This window comes from Pristis pectinata, chromosome 17 (assembly GCF_009764475.1).
Source record: "Pristis pectinata isolate sPriPec2 chromosome 17, sPriPec2.1.pri, whole genome shotgun sequence".
NCBI classification, from domain to species: domain Eukaryota; kingdom Metazoa; phylum Chordata; class Chondrichthyes; order Rhinopristiformes; family Pristidae; genus Pristis; species Pristis pectinata.
Window position 1 is genome coordinate 23,216,647 of NC_067421.1, and position 16,987 is coordinate 23,233,633.

The 16,987-nt window shown below is 39.8% G+C and overlaps 1 protein-coding gene across 1 annotated transcript in view; it reads left to right on the forward strand.

The window, feature by feature from the left end:
• The window catches only part of vps37ba (VPS37B subunit of ESCRT-I a), a 33,725-nt gene extending 16,849 nt beyond the window's left edge, over positions 1-16,876 (forward strand). The window contains exons 3-4 of the mRNA XM_052032006.1: positions 6,043-6,125; positions 13,930-16,876. Coding sequence (XP_051887966.1) covers positions 6,043-6,125; positions 13,930-14,400 — 554 coding nt within the window. The 3' untranslated portion in view covers positions 14,401-16,876. The remainder of the gene's footprint in view (positions 1-6,042; positions 6,126-13,929) is intronic.
• Positions 16,877-16,987: the final 111 nt, after the last annotated feature.

Here is a 16,987-nt window from a genome sequence, read left to right on the forward strand (position 1 = left end):
GTAAATGAGTCATCGGTATAGAACTTAGTGATGCAAAATAACAACCTCCTATAGCAAGACTCAAATTGGGCTATTGTTTGATGGATACATACCCATTATTCATAGCCTTGGAGTTCTCTAAAGCAGGATATCAATTGCTGCTTGTTTGTGTTGCAGATTTGCTGGGTCTGCATGGTTTCTTGACTGTTGCTTCACTGAATCTTGTACTCTGAGCATCTTGCAAGTGTTCTTTTTCCATGGCATTTAGTGGTCATTTTTCAAATCTACTGGAGACCCACTGACAAGCCACCAACTTGTTTATCTTGCTAAAATTAGTAAAACCAGAGCCTGTAAGTGGTTGGTTGAATTAAATTTGAATTGGACCCTGCTCTAAGCTGTCTGATACTTTTCCATCTATACAAATCGATTATTGAGAGCCACCTTGTTATGTAATAGTAATTACTAAAAGTGCTGTAGGAATCATCCACTGAATTTTGTACAACTAAAACACTTTAAATGTTAATACAATTTTGCATGAAAAGCTAACATTTGTTTATCCTTGTAAATGTACATATAGCATTCAGTCTTCTCATTTCACAACAATCATTTTAAATAACGGAATCTTGCAATGTTCATCTGGTTGAGGCAATGAGGATATGTTGTGGAGTTCAGGAAAGGTTGCAAGTTTAATCACATGTATATTGATGTGAGCCCAGGCAGTATAAAAGTAGCTACTGTTTACTGCAGTGTACTTGGGTTGATAGTAGATGGGAATTCACTCCTGATTACTGGCCAAAGGTACCTGCTTACATTTACACAATTACACTTTGCAGCACAGGCAGTTGCAGTAAAATAGTTGTGGAAGTAGCTTGGTCAGTTGAGTGACTGAGGCTGTAGAACCATCCCCCTCAAGTGTGTTGTAATATGTCAATGGAAAAAATTGCCTGGAGACTTCTGCTATTTCTGTTCTGTTTTTTAAATTGTTTTTTTTAGCATCAGCAACACCTTGAATGTAGAAACCTGAAATGAACAAATTAATACCTGGAATGACTAGTTTAACAAAGAACGTTTCTGCTTGCTCTGCTGCTCAATTACTGCCTTGTCTCTTGGTAAGAGGTACCTTCAACTAAAGACACTTCAGAGCAGTTTTAAATGTCTGAGATCAGAATTAAACAGCTGTGGATTTTAATCAGTCATTAAGTGGAGTTAGAGATTCTGAGATTTTCCTTGCAATTAAAATATGGAGTAAGGGCTTTTTGTGGTCATGGTTGAATAGTAATTTTCAAATATGGTTTTGTATTGATTATACTGAGCATATGTGAATGCCATCTTCAAACTCTGCATGTTCTGGTGTCATTGCATTGATTGCATGTATTTAAGCAAAGGATTAAATGCACCAGGATCTATTGATTAAAACTAATGACTGGAATTGATCTAATGGGTCTCCATGGTACTGTTGATGGTGCTGAGCTACGTACATGGGGAAACTGCCAGATTTAGATGCAAGAGTTTGCTGATCTCAGATTTCTTTGCAGAGTCATTGGAAGTTATAACAGCAGAATCCCCAAAAAAAAATGAACTCGGTGAAGCTCAGCAGATTCAATGGTACAAATGGTTCATTAAGTCTGTTAGAGATTGTTACTGCTTCTCCTGATGGTTGTTCTTTTGATAATCTGTTCAACTAAAAACCTAAGACAATTTTTAAAACGGTTTGAGTCATCTTATTGTTCAGTATTTAGAGGATATCTAGTGTCTCTGGGAGGTGCAAGTGCTTTAGGCAACTTTAGTGACCATTAATTGCTACCCTGTCTGGTCAAATTACTTCATCTTTTCTAAATAAGCAATTGTTTAAGAGCAACAGAAATGGGACTATTAGGCCAGTCAATTGTTCTGCTATTTAACAAGATTGTGGTTGATCTTCTACTTTAACCACATTTTTCCTACTCTATCCCCAGATCTCTTGAATCCACTAATATCTGAAAATCTATTGCTCTGTTTTGAATTAAGTTGATGACTTTCCACAGCCCTTGCCTTTCTGAGTAAAGAATCCTAAAGGTCCATTACCCTATGAGTGAAGAAATTTCTTGTCTTGGTCCTCCTTTGGCCCACCCCTTGTTTTGTGACTGTGATCCTAGACTCCTTAGCCAGGGGAATCATCCTCTCTATCTATCTTGTTGAACCCTCCAAGAATTGTATCTTTCAATGTTTGTTATCTTTCATTTTTATAACATCTGAAGAAGAGGCCCAGCTACCTAATCACTTGTAGGACAGACCTGCAATTCCACGAGCCAGTCTGGTAAATCTTCACTGTATGCCTTCTATAAGCAAGCAGATGATTTTTAAAGTCCTGGTCTGATCTTACCAAATGTAGTATAAATGTAGTAAGATGCTTTCATTCTTGTTCCATTCCCCTAGCATAAAGACCAACATACTGTTTGCTTCTGAATTGTTTACTGCACCTACATGTTGACTTTTAGCCCCTCAAATGTCCCCAGTCTTTCACCATGTAAGAAACCACTCAGCCAGAGAGTCACACAGCACAGAAACGAGCTCTTTGGCTCACTGAGTCTGCACAGGCCTGCAAGCTCCCACTTGTATCCCAACTCTGAATGCTTGGCCCAATTTTGTTTTCCTTTCCCTAAATTTAGTTCCCTTTCCTTTTAATTTTCCTTCTTCCCACCCCCCCCCTCCACCCTGTCCCTAAATTAACTAAATTAACCTGCATTTTTTTTTCAATGGAAGTGGATAAACTTCATTTTGCATTAGATTTGAAGTTCACAAGACAAGGAAGGTCACTTAGCCATTTTAAACTACGCATCTCTACAGGTTCAACATATTATGCAAAATGTTTCATTTCTATTCCATTAGTTGGCCACAACTGTGTACTCTTACTATCACACTTTACTGTTACCTTAACTTGCGTACACCTATTAATGCCTTGTATGTGTCCCTTTCTACGTAAAGTCTCCATTGTTTCCTCATAACATTGGTGTTAAATGTTGCTTTTGTTTTCCCCTCTGCCACTAAGATTGAATTGTCAAGCAGTAGTGTGGACTCTAAATGAGAAACATTGACTTTTTAAAACTGTAACCAGCATGGAGAAAATCACATTTTGTATATAAACTGTGTAATTCATCAAAATTAATGGGAGAGGTCCCAGGTTAAACTTCCAGTATGTGCTGAATTAGCCATGGTCATTGTAGTTGCTCACAGCTTCCTTACAACTAACTAAAAGAAAATTGGTCACACATTTTGCTTATGACTTGATTAATCCATGTCAAAATTGTATAGTGGAGACCCAAATTTAAGAAATAATTGGGCTTATGATTCCCTATTAAGAATTGAATAATTTTTTGACTGGAGATCGATTCTGGAATAATGTTATAATTGAACCTGTTCCCTAAAAAGACATGTACTGAGCAGGAAAGGAGAAAACTTGCTCGAGCACTATGAAGAAACATTGAGTTGACAACTGTCTGTCTGTAGTGGAAGCAATTGTGAGCTACCTGAAGAATGGTTTTTGTTCACAGAATTGCAATCTGTATGCATTTTGATGCATACATTATTATTGTTCCTGTATTTATTGCTATAATGTTCAGGGAGCCAGGAATATCTACTTGTACTGATCTTGGAAATTTTTTACTAACTGTTTAAGATCACAGCTTTTGGACTGGTTATCCCCAATTCTAGGTGGATGATGATATTCCAAACAATCTCAGGTCCAGAGAATGGTAAAGATTTAAGCTCCAAACATGGGGGTGAAAGCACATATAAATGGTATATAAAGTTAACCTCCCCCCAAAATTAGACATGGGGCTGCAAACTGCTGGACCCAACCTTGTCATTTGTAATCTACATGTCCTACTCATCCAGTCCTTCAACTAGCCCCCATCGTGCTGGCCCTCTGCACCCTGGAGTTGAGAGACAAGTCCTTGAGGAATTATTTGGCTTTGGACAGCATAAGTGTAGAGACAGCTTCAGGAGTGCCCTGACTGTAAGTTTTGACAAACTCTCTTGCAAATGCCTGTCTAAAAATTATTAATATTTCTGATATTTGGAAATTTAAGCTATCAAAGTTGATGTAAATTTAAGTGAAATCAAATAGAAATGTTTTGCCCTTTGCTGCTTTATCTGCAGGCCAAGAAACCCCCACAAAAATGACTGGGGTGATTAATTCTATGCCAGATCTGATCAATGTAGGAGCAGGGCCTTGATTAATTTGTCTTCTCCACTGTAATGCTGGGAAACTTCAAGGGTGGTCTCTGCTACTGAACTCCACTTAGTTCAGTGCAGCATCATCTGTCACTCGGTAAATGTTGGACATAGAGCAGATCTGCTTAAGGTCAGGACTTGCTTTTGAAGTGGCTGAATGCTGATGGCCCCTTTCAGAACAGGCAGCCACAGCTAGGTTGATTGGGCCTATAGTAGACCTTTTGCATTGATCATAGAATTATGTTGTATATGGGAGATGGGGCTGAATCTGTTTGGTTTATTGGCTAGAATTTAGAAATCCTAATCTAATTTCGAGCAGGAAAGATATCAAGACTTTTAGGTTTGTGTCGCTAATGCAAGTTCTATATTGATTGGTTCTGGTCTGTGGTGCTAATCAATGATTAACAGTAGAAATGTTGCATATGTGAACATGTTTTCTTTCACAGCTGGCAGAAATGAATGACATTGCTGGAAATAATAGCCTTCATTTTCACAACTTTTGGGTGTGAAATAATTAAAAAATATCAATAGCTAATCTTTCAGCATTGTGGAGGGAAAGTTGCCTTGTTGCAATATACTCACTGTTTAGGTGGACCCAAATTAACTAATGTGTAATCAACCAAAGTGAAAAAAATTTGAAGTACAAGGGCATTCCTTTGTAATGTAAAGAATCCTGACACTCACTTGAGAACCAACTTGCATATCAGGAATACTCCAAATAAACACTGCAGAAAAGGTTCATTAGTTCATGCATTTCCTTTCAGCACCTTTCTAGAGGGTGGGTAATCTGCTTCCAGTTATGTCAGTGGCTTCCAATCAACTACTGGTCCTTCCAGGCATGAAATTGCCAATTCAGCATCAATCATTGTTGTCTATTCCCCTTGCAATAGAATAACTAAGATGGAATCTGAATTACCAAGATTCCATCTCTTCCCACTCCATTTATGTCTGTTAAAACTGATGCTCCTAATATGTCAATGCTTCAAATGGTCCAGGTTGGCTGCACATTCCAATATGTTAAAGAATATTTCTGGATATTGTCAGTCAGTATTTTGCTCCAGCGATCAGTGAGCGAAATTAAAAAACACACAATATGATTTAAATGTTTAATTGAATTTATTGGACCTGATGCATTCCTTTTAAATCGTAGAAATTGAAGCTGACGTTTCAAAAACGTAATTCTAAAAGCTTTTAACTATTCCCTGTGTGATTCATTGAAAAGGAATTTAGAAATCCAACACAAACAGCTGCTGAGATCAGGCAAATACTTTTTAAAATGTGTTTTTTTTTCCAAGTAATAATTTGTCCAAATAGTCTGAACTCAGTAATTCGATCAATTATTTGAATTATCTTTCCCCTTGTTTTATTCCCTTCAATCAATTACTTTAAGCCTCGTACAGGGTTCCATTATGAAACCATTCTAAAGTCTGCTTTGTCTCAGCTTCTATACAGTACTATGTACTGAAATGCCACTGAAGATGGGGAGTGGTCATTGCCTAGTCATTGGATGTTTTGACATGGGTGGTAGTTGAAACAGAATACATTTTGGAGGAAATGTGAATGGGCTTTGAAGCAGACAGAACTATGGAAATGAAGAGAAATGGGTAATAGAATTTTGTTCTAACCCTTTACTAGCAGAGACGCAATGGGTTGAATAGATTTGTACTGTGCTGTAAACTCGTTACAACACTTGATCCAGTATGTTTCCCCAGGTCAAATTTAAATGGATTAACAAGATTTGCCCTGTTTTTAATTTAAAAATAAGAAATCAATGTTTGTTTAAAATCTTACATTTTTGGTGTTTTTAAACAAAAAAAATTGCTTTGAAACAATTTGTCTTCCTCTTCACAGAAAGGCAATCCAGTGGTGCTTCCCTAGACACACTACTTGCACTCCTGCAGACAGAAGGAGCAAAAATTGAAGAGGAAACTGAGGTAATGTTTTGTGATTTGGTTTATGCAAATTGCTTGCTCAGTGAACCACTATATTAGTTATGACACAGGATCACTATCTTAAACTCTGGTCAACTGAGCTGACTAAGCACAGTTGTGTTTGGTGATCTTGTGGTAGAGAGGGGAAAAAAATACTTGTTTGGGGTGGGGTTGGGAGTTGGATAAGAATATGATTGGGTTAAACTGCTCCCCGTTGTCAAATGGGCTTTTGACAGTTCATTTTGGAATTTCCATCTGTACCATCCACTTCTTTGTTCAATAACCAGAGAGAGAGAGAGAGAGTGATTTTATTTTCTCTACCACTGTTTTATTCTTCAAATGCAGTATTTCCACATTTGGAATATTTGGTGTATCTTCAAAAGGCATGCAAGTATGACTTGTTTTAAATTGTGAACCCTTAGTTCCCCATCTTTTCAGTTTTCATTTTCTCTTGTATTTTGAGGTCAATGTCTATTGTAAACCAGCACAAGTGATCTTAGTAATTCCAAACATTAAGTAGTCACAAAGGCTGGAGGGTTTTTTGGGGTGGGCAATCTTGCCCCAAATTTTAATTTCATTTTTTTCCAGTCCTTTTGTCCAGTCTCTGCCCACCCTTGTCTATGACCATTCTGATGTCCATTTGCTACTTGTACAGTTTCCAGCTTCCTGCTACTATTCATCCCATTTTTTTTTATCATGAATGTCCAGTCTCACTACCATTATCCCCATGGGGAGACCCATTCTAGTAGGCCCCTTCATTCAACACCATTTTTGAGTATGTTGACTGTATAGGTGCCTTTTGCAGCTCTTGTTATGAACTGAAAAAGTAATCATTTTCCACCCTTTCCACACCATCACTGACTATCCTCTTGTGTTCCACACTTGGAGTCATAGAGTACTACAGCACAGAAACAGGACCTTCAGCCCATCTAGTCTATGCTGACCTGATCTTCTGCCTGGTCCCATCTGCCTGCACCCAGGTTATATCCCTCCAAACCCCTCCCATCCATGTACCTATCCAAACTTCTCTTAAATGTTACAATTGAACCTGCAGCTACCACTTCTACTGGCACCTTGTTCCACACTCGCACCACCCTCTGAGTGAAGTCTCCCCTCAGATTCCCCTTAAATATTTCGCCTTTCACCCTAAACCTATGTCCTCTAGTTCTGGTCTCACCCAACCTTGGGGGGGGGGGAGGGGGTGGGGATCCTGCATGCATTCACCCTATCTATACCTCTCATAATTTTGTATACCTCTATAAGATCTCCCCTCATTCTCCTAAAGTCCTAAACTATTCAACCTTTCCCTATAAGCCAGATCCTCAAGTCCCAGCAACATCCTTGTAAGTTTTCTCTGCACTCTTTCAAGCTTATTGATATCTTTCCTGTAGGTAGGTGACCAGAACTACACACAATACTCTAAATCTCAGCGACATCTTGTACAATTTCAACATAACGTCCCAACTCCTGTACTCAATACCCTGATATATGAAGGTCAAAGTGCCAAAAACTCTCTTTGAGCCTGTCTACCTGTGACACCACTTTCAAGGAACTATGGATCTGTATTCCCAGGTCTCTTTGTTCTACTGCACACCTTGGAGCCCAACTATTTACTAAGTCGTGCCCTGGTTTGTCCTCCCAAAGTGCAACACCTCACAGTTGTCTGCATTAAATTTGATCTGCCATTTTTCAGCTCATTTTCCTGGCTGGTCAAGATCAGGATGCAAGCTTTGATAGCCTTCCTCGCTGTCCACTAAGCCCCCAGTCTTGGTGACATCTGCAAATTTGCTGATCCAGTTTACCACATTATTATTTAAATCATTAACACAGATGATAAACAACAATGGGCCCAGCACTGATCCCTGTGGCATACCACTAGTCACAGGCCTCCAGTCAGAGTCAACCATTTAATACCACTCTCTGGCTTCTACTAAGCCAATGTTGAATCCAATTGGCTTCTTCATCCTGAATGCCAAGTGAGTTAACCTTCTGGACCAGCCTTCCATATGGGACTTTGTCAAAGGCCTTGCTAAAGTCCATGTAGACAACATCCACTGCCTTTCCCTCATCAACCTTCTTAGTAACCTCCTCAAAAAATAAATTTAAGACTGGTTAGACGTGACTTACCACACAGCCATGTTGACTATCCCTAATCAGGCCATGTCTATCCAAGTACATGTATCCTGTCCCTTAGAATACCTTCCAATAATCTATCCACTACTGATGTCAGGCTCACCGACCTATAATTTCTCAGCTTATTCGAAGAGCCTTTCTTGAATAATAGAATAATATTAGCTATACTCAAGTCCTCCAGCACCACCCCTGGCTAAGGATGTTCTAAATATCTCTGCCAGGACCCCTGCAATTTCTGCACTAGCCTCGTACAAGGTCCAAGGGGACACCTTGTCAGGCCCTGGGGATTTATCCACCTTCACTTGCTTCAAGACAGCCAGCACCTCTTCTGTAATCTGGATACAGTCCATGACCTCGCTACTCTTTGCCTCAGTTCTGTAGTCTGTCTCTGTCTGCAGAATAAATATGGGTGCAAAAGATTAACTTAAGATCTCCTCCTCTTGGCTCAATGCACCGATGACCATGCTGATCTTCAATAGGACCAATTTTGTCCCTTGCTACCTTTCTGCTCTTAATATAGCTATAAAAACCCTTTGGATTCTTTCTTTGTCTGCCAGAGCAACCTCATGTCCTCTCTTTGCCCTCCTGATTTCTCTCAAGTGTTCTCTTGCATTTTTTTGTACTCAAGTGCCTCATTTGATCCTAACTGTCTATACCTGATATGTGCCACCTTTTTCTTTACTAGGGCCTCAATATCCCTTGATAGCAAACGTTCCCTAAACCTGTTAACCTTACCTTTTACTCTAAAAGGAACATACAGATTCTATATTTTCAATATTTCACTTTGAAAAGCCACTTACCAAGCTTCGATGTCAGAAAACAGCCCATCCCAATAAACGCCTGCCAGATTCCTTCTGATGCTGTCAAAATGGGCTTTGGTCCAATTTAGAATCTCAACTCTAGGACCGGTCCTACCCTTCTCTATAATCATCTTGAAACTAATGGAATTATGATCACTAGATCCAAAGTGCTCCCCTATACACACTTGTCACCTGCCCTGTCTTGTTCCCAAGAGGAGATCTAGTATTGCACTCTCTCCACTTGGGACCCCTACATATTGATTAAGGAAACTTTTCCTGATGCATTTAACAAACTCAATCCCATCCAATCCCTTTTACAGTATGGGTGTCCCAGTCAATATGTGGAAAATTAAAATCACCTACTATCACAACCTCATTTCTTGCAATTGTCTGCTATCTCTCTACAAATTTGTTCCTCTAAATCCTGCTGACTATTGGGAGGTCTATAATATAGTCCCATTAATTTTGTCATCCTTTTTTTTATTCCTCAGCTCCACCCATATTACCTCGGTAGATGAGCCCTCCAGTATGTCGTCTCAGAGCACTGCTGTGACATTTTCCCTGATGAGTAATGCCATCCCTCCCTCTTCAATACCTCCCTTTCTATCGTGTCTAAAACATCAGAACCCCAGAACATTGAGCTGCCAGTCCTGCCCCTCCTGCAACCAAATCTCTCTAATGACTACAACAACATAATTCCATGTGCTGATCCATGCTCTAAGTTCATATGCCTTGCCTACAATACTCCTTGCATTGAAATAGACGCATCTCAGAACATTAGTCCCACCATGTTAATCAACCTGTCGACTTCTGTCTTTGCTTGTAGGCTTAATGTGTACTTTCCCCACAGCCACTCCACTCTCTGCCCTGCCACTTTGGTTAAACCCCCCCTGAGCAGCACTAGCAAACCTTCCTGCAAGGATGTTGGTTCCCTCCAATTCGGGTACAAACCTTCCTGTTTGTACAAGTCCCACCTAGCCTGGAAGAGAGCCCAATGATCCAAAAATCTGAAGTCCTCCCTCTTGCACCATCTCTTTAGCCACATGTTAAACTACACTATCTTCCTACTTCTTGCCTCACTAGCACATGGCACAGGTAGCAATCCTGAGATCACCACCCTGAGGTTCTGTTTTTTAACTTGGCACCTAATTCCCTGAACTTGCTTTGCAGGACCTTTTTATCAGCCTTCCTGCCTATGTCATTGGTGCCAATGTGGACTATGACTTCTGGCTGCTTCCACACAACCCACCCACCACCCCCCCACCCCAAAGAATGCTGTGGATTCGATCTGCGACGTCTCTGAGCCCAGCACCTAGGAGGCAACATAATATCCGGGGGTCTTGTTCACAGAATCTCCTGTTTCCCTAACTAATGAATCACCTATCACTACTGCTCTCTTCTTTCCACATTCTTCTCGCACCCCCCACCTCCCAGAGCCAGACTCGTGCCAGAGACCTGGCTGCTGTGGCTTTCCTCTGTTAGGTTGTTTATTCTCCCACCAACCCCCACCCCCAAAAAAACAATATCCAAGACTATATACTTGTTAAGGGGAACAGCCACAGGGGTATCCTGCACTGACTGCCTATCCCTCTTTCCCTCTCCTGACAGTCACCCAGCTACCTGCAACCTCCGTGTGACTGCTTCCCAGTAACTCCTGTCTATCTTCTCAGTTTCCTGAATGATCCGTCACTCCTCCAGCTTCAGATCCCTAATGTAGTCAGTAAGGAGCTACTGCCAGATGAACTTCTTGCAGGTGTAGTCATCAGGGACACTGGAGGTCTCTTTGACTTCCCACATCCTACAATAGGAGCATACCACTGCCCCAACTGCCATTTCATTGCTCTAACTGTGGAATAAGAAAAACAAGACCTTGCCTGAACTTCACCAAAGCTGAATCCATGATGACGACAAACTGTTCTTACCTATGCCTTCTCTCTGAAGCCTTTTTTTCCCCTAAAGAGCTGCTCACTCTCCAGACTTGGGCCACTTACTCCACCTCTGCATGCTGAAGCCTCTTGAGCAAAAGCCTCAGCTCCCTACTCTAACACTGGCCCAGTCCAAAAATGGCCACTTTGCTTAACTCTAACTTTTTTATTGGCTGTGTCAATCAGCTATTTGCAAATTGTTAGCTAATGTGCCAATTGTAGGGTCCTGCGAAGTGGAACTCCTGAGACCGATCTGCCTTTTAGTCTTTCATGCCTCTCGCTCCAAGTCTCGTCCCTGCTAAGTGAAGCTCAAAAGTCCCTAGACTTACCTGCTTGATCTTTCAGCAGGTAAGATTCTCAATCTTTCTCAACTTCTCAAGCTTTTATTGAGGGTAGGCTATAGACCAGTATCCAGTACAATTCAATGCTAATTTTACTACACTTCCAAGCCTGCTCCTGATAATGGCTCTCTTCCTGTTTTGTCTTGGTTGAATCTGTTCTGGTAATGCCACTGCTTGTAAGTTTTCCATATTCCTCAGCAAAAGATTCCCCTTCCTGATTGTTGATGACTCTCAGCAGCATTTATTCTACTACTTGCACTTTTGTTCCTAAACCAGAATGATTTCATCTTGTCATCTTCGATTTCACCTTTTTCTGTATTTAACAGATTACACTTTGCAGTATAAGGCTTCACCAAACACATCTCCTCCCTTCACCTTTTCAGCTTTCCATTTCTTTCACCCCTTTACTGTCCATGGCAAGATCCTTTCCAAGTGGAGGAGTTGCTATATTTGTCCTTCACCACCTCTTTCCCTCTTGTGTATAGAACATAGAACACTACAGCACAGTACAGGCCCTTCGGCCCACAATGTTGTGCCAACATTTTATTCTGCTCTAAGATTTATCTAACCCTTCCCTCCCACATATCTCCCCATTTCTCTATCATTCATGTGTCTACCCAAGAGGCTGTTAAATATCCCTAATGTATCTGCCCCCACAACCTCTGCCAGCAGTGTGTTCCACGCATCCACCACTCTGTGTGTGTGTGTGTGTGTGTGTGTGTGTGTGTGTGTGGGGGGGGGGGGGGAAGGAAATTACCCCTGACATCCCCCTTATACCTTCCTCCAATCACCTTAAAAATTATGTGCCCTTGTGTTAGCCATTGTTGCCCTGGAAAAAAGTCTCTGACTGTCCACTTGATCTATGCCTCTTATCTTGTACACCTCTATCAAGTCACCTCTCGTCCTCCTCTCCAAAGAGAAAAGTCCTCGCTCACTCAACCTATCCTCATAAGACATGCTCTCCAATCCAAGCAACATCCTGGTAAATCTCCTTTGCACCCTCTCTTGTCTGGGTTGAACTCCATCTGCCACTTCTTAGCCCAGCTCTGCATTCTATCAATATCCTGTTGTAGTCTACAGCAACCTTCTACACTATCCACTACACTACCAACCTTTGTATCATCAGCAAACTTACTAACCCACCCTTCCACGTCCTCATCCAAGTCGTTTATAAAAATCACAAAGAGCAGGGATCCCAAAACACCACTGGTCACCGACCTCCAGGCAGAATATGCTCCATATACCACCACCCTCTGTCTTCTATGGGTGAGCCAATTCTGAATCCACACAACCAAGTTTCCCTGGATCCCATGCCTCCTGACTTTCTGAATGAGCCTTCCATGAGGAAGCTTATCAAATGCCTTATTAAAATCCATATACACCACATCCTCTGCTCTACCTTCCTCAATGTGCTTTGTCACATCCTCAAAGAATTCAATCAGGCTCGTGAGGCACGACATGTTGACTGTCCCTAATCAGCCTATGCTCCTCTAAATGCCCATAAATCCTGTCTCTAAGAATCTTCTCCAGTAATTTGCCCACCACTGAAATTAGACTCACTGGTCTGTAATTCCCAGGGTTATCCCTACTCCTTTCTTAAACAAAGGAACAACATTTGCCACCCTCCAATCATCTGCCCCTACTCCTGTGGCCAGTGTGGATGCAAAGAACATCGCCAAGGGAACAGCAATCTCTTCCCTTGCTTCCCATAATAACTTTGGATATATCCCATCTGGCCCCGATGACTTATCTATCATAATGTTCTTCAAAAGTTCCAGCACATCCTCTTTCCTCATGTCAACATGCCCTAGCATATCAGCCTGTCGTATGCCATCCTCACAAACATAAATGTCTCTCTCTGGTGAAGACTGAAGCAAAGTATTCATTAAGGACCTCCCCTACCTCTTCCGACTCCAGGCACATGTTTCTTCTTTTATCCCTGATTGGTCCTACCCTCACTTTAGTCACCCTCTTATTATAGCCCCAAATGCAACCTTCAGCTGAAAAGTAAGTTACTTGTTCTAATTTCAATTTAGTATGCTGTATTTGCTTATTGTATAGTGCCCTATTGGGGGATCAAACACTAACTGGGTAATCGTTTTTGTAACATCTTCATTTAGTCTGTGTTACTGTGGTTCTGTTCCACTCTGACTTCTGTCCTCTGCCTCCTCTTTTCCCATTAAGTTCTGCTTAAACTCAAGAACACAACTTTCAAATCTCCACAATATAGTTTCCAAACTTAAGATTTGAATTCAGCAATAGATCACCATTCTGCTATTCCTATTTATACCTTTTGATCCAACCCATCTTGTCTATTTTTTTGCTGTGCAATATCATTGTCACTTAATCACATCTACCCTATCCATTCCTGACCTTCTTTATTCCTCTTCTCCCCCCCCACCCCCACCCCCACCCCATCAGCACCTTAGTTAGAAAATGTATTACTCTTCTAACATTTTTCCAATTCCAATGAAAGTCATTATCCCTGCTTCTGTTGGTAGATGCTGTCTGTATTTCCAGCAGTATGATATTTTGGATTTCACAGCATCTGTAGTATTTTTGTATTATTGATCAAACAATTGATTACTTTAATCTCAATTTTTTTTAGATCATGGCTCAAGACTTTCTAGATGGTGAAGTACCCTTGGATGTGTTTATTGAGCAGTATCCAACAAAACGAAAACTGGCACATCAACGGCGTGTAAAAATTGAGAAGCTGCAGGAAATGGTCATAAAAGGACCAAAGTTAATCCGAACACGGTTACCCCAGCCACAAAAGCAACCTGAGCCAGCAGAAACAACCTGGAATTCCAACTCTGCAGAATCTAACACTCCCACAGTTGTGCCTCGGAGGGTTCCACCACTACCACCTCCTCAAGTTGGAGCCTCCCCCACTCCTTTTACAAGTGCAGCCCTAGGAGCAGTACCTTACCCTGTTCTTTACCCTCCCATCCCACCAAGATCAGGGAATGTTGCTCCAACTTTCACATCTCCACTACAATACAGGCCACCTTGTCCTCTACCTGCCACTCAGAAAGCTGGACAACATCCTCCTCAACCAGGCTTTATTTTCCAGTAATCCTGCAAAATGGGTCCAGTGCATTCTTATGTGCATAGATATTTCTGCAGCATTCAATGTTTGTGTACAGGATCTGCACTTCTTTGAGGGAGAATAAGGGTTTGTTGGTAGACTGCAGATCAGAACCTTGCTCCTATATAACACTTCATTGAGAATTTCTTAAATTACATGCAGCCACAAAGTTCTATTTTGTGAAGCATTTTGGATGGAAGACAAAACATAATGGGGCCTTTTTTTCTAACTTCTGAATCTTTTCCTTCTGGAATCCATTGCACTTTTTGCAGGGACGTTTAGAAATTCTTTAGCAGCAACTGCCACAAAAATACCAATGCTGATGCAAGAAACTGATTATAATTTACTAACAGTCAATTAGCATACCATTTCTAGACATGTATTTACTGTTTCAGCTAGAACTTTCTTCTTTTTTATAAAAGAAAGGTATGTTTTCCCCTCTTTAAAACAAAAAACTGTGATTGACCATAGGCATAGATTGTGTATAAATATAGCTTTTATAGAAGGGCAACTTGATCTGGAGTTTCAGGGCTCTGAGGTTTGTGCCTATGTGATTGGGTATACTTTTCATAATCTTAATACATTTTTGTCCTGCTTTGAAGGAAGTGATTTCATTGTTTCATTTATTCCAACAATAACATTATAGATTTATTGAATCCTGATTATCTCTCATTAAGTTCTAAGACTAGCTTTGAATGTTTGTCTTGTACATCCCACTTAAAACTAAATAGTTCTTATGACTAAAAATAAACTTATTTTGACATTTGATTTTTAGCTTTAATGCTTCTGGTAGAAAAGTAGTCTTAAGGTTTTGTCAAAATAGGTAGTTATTCATTAGCTGTTTTTGATGCACCCTACCCTAGGAGACAATACAATAATTCCTGGTTTTGCAACAGGGATGTGTTCTTGGAAAACATTAAGTGACATTTCATAAATGGAAAAAGCTGTGTGAAATGCATTTTAAGTATTTCAGTACAGTGTCTTCCTGTGTGGGGAGAGTGGCAGACTTTTCATTATAACAATGTTTCACAAATTGAAGATTTGTACCCACGAGTCAACAATATTATAGCAAAAAAATTTGTATGTTTATAAATTGAGGATTTCTTAAATGTTACTGTTGAGTTGCAAACCTGCTCTACATTTGTTGGGAGGGAAAAATAGTATGCTACAATTACACCTTAGGGCCATTTTCAAAACAAACTGGATTTTGTTTGGTTAATAGGTACAATGAAACATAATTTAAAATTGTGAATGTCAACAGTTTTAGAAATGAAGTGTTGGATAATTTTTCCAATGTGTATTAGGGAAAAAATACTGATTATTTTAAATTGGTAAGCTGTGTTATATATTTCTATCCTTTGTATCTGCATACTGAAACAGTTCTATTTAGGGCTCTAAACAGATGGACTACTTTATTTATTTGCAAACTCGAAGTGTCATCTGTGGCTGTATGTTATGTGCCTTAGCAATATTCATTGAGGGACAATTGGAAGTGTTACTTGTGGTGTTCTAGAGGGTAGCACCATAAGTTTTCATGTTTTTGTTCAAGGGTGATGGAGTGTTGCAGCTAATCAAAATATTTGATTTATTTAATCAAAAATAACTAAAAATTAAGCAAATTAGTTGGTGGCAATATAACTTATGCACTACTGCAAATGACTGAAACTAAAACTTTCTCTTAACTGGTTTCCTGAAATTACACAAAATTACATGTTTTTTGCCTCATTCATGACTTTGGTAAAGTGATGTAGCAACACTTCAAACACTATAGTTGGGTTTGCTTTTGAGTACACTTTTTATAGGATAACTTTGTTAAATTAAGTTGCCTTGAAAGGGTCCCAAGATTGTCTACTACAGCTCCTCATTCATCGGTAACTAAACATAACTTTTATAATAACTAACTGTGCCTACCACAGGGAAAAATCCTACACTCCAATTTCAGATGTTTTAACTAAAATGTTTGATAGTACATTTGTACCGTCTTATAGTTCATGACTGCTGTTACTAATGTAGTGGTGAGCTAAAAAAGTTACCTCAGAATATTTTAATCATGTTCTATTAATAAAATGTATTGTACAATATCCATTTTCCCATGCCTTTGCTTTCAATTTTGCTTTGTGAAAGATTGTCTCTAATTACTGTGTGAATCAGAATTTGATTTGCTAGATTCAAGTAACTAAAGTTGCATTTGAGTAGTTCTCCTGTAGTAAAAGTTGAATGTCACCTGGTTCTTGCATTTTCTTTGGAAGATAAACTCTTAAATTCTACCTTGATCATAATTGAGACTTTTTTTAATCCATTCTATATTTGTAAAAATGGTGTCAAGTATGGAAAAGGGAATTTAGTTACAAATAACACATTTCCATTCTCAGTGAAACTTTGTTAATTCTGACCAATAACTCTGAGAACTCTGTGTATTAAGTAACTGTGTGTGTGCTTGTATATATTAAAAAAATTCTATTGATTTCCATCTTTATTTAACGTTCATCTGCTACTAACTGTTTAGTCCTTGCATAGTCAAAACATTTGTTAACCATTAGACTTTTACCATCTTTAGGCAAAGTCTTCCCAGTAA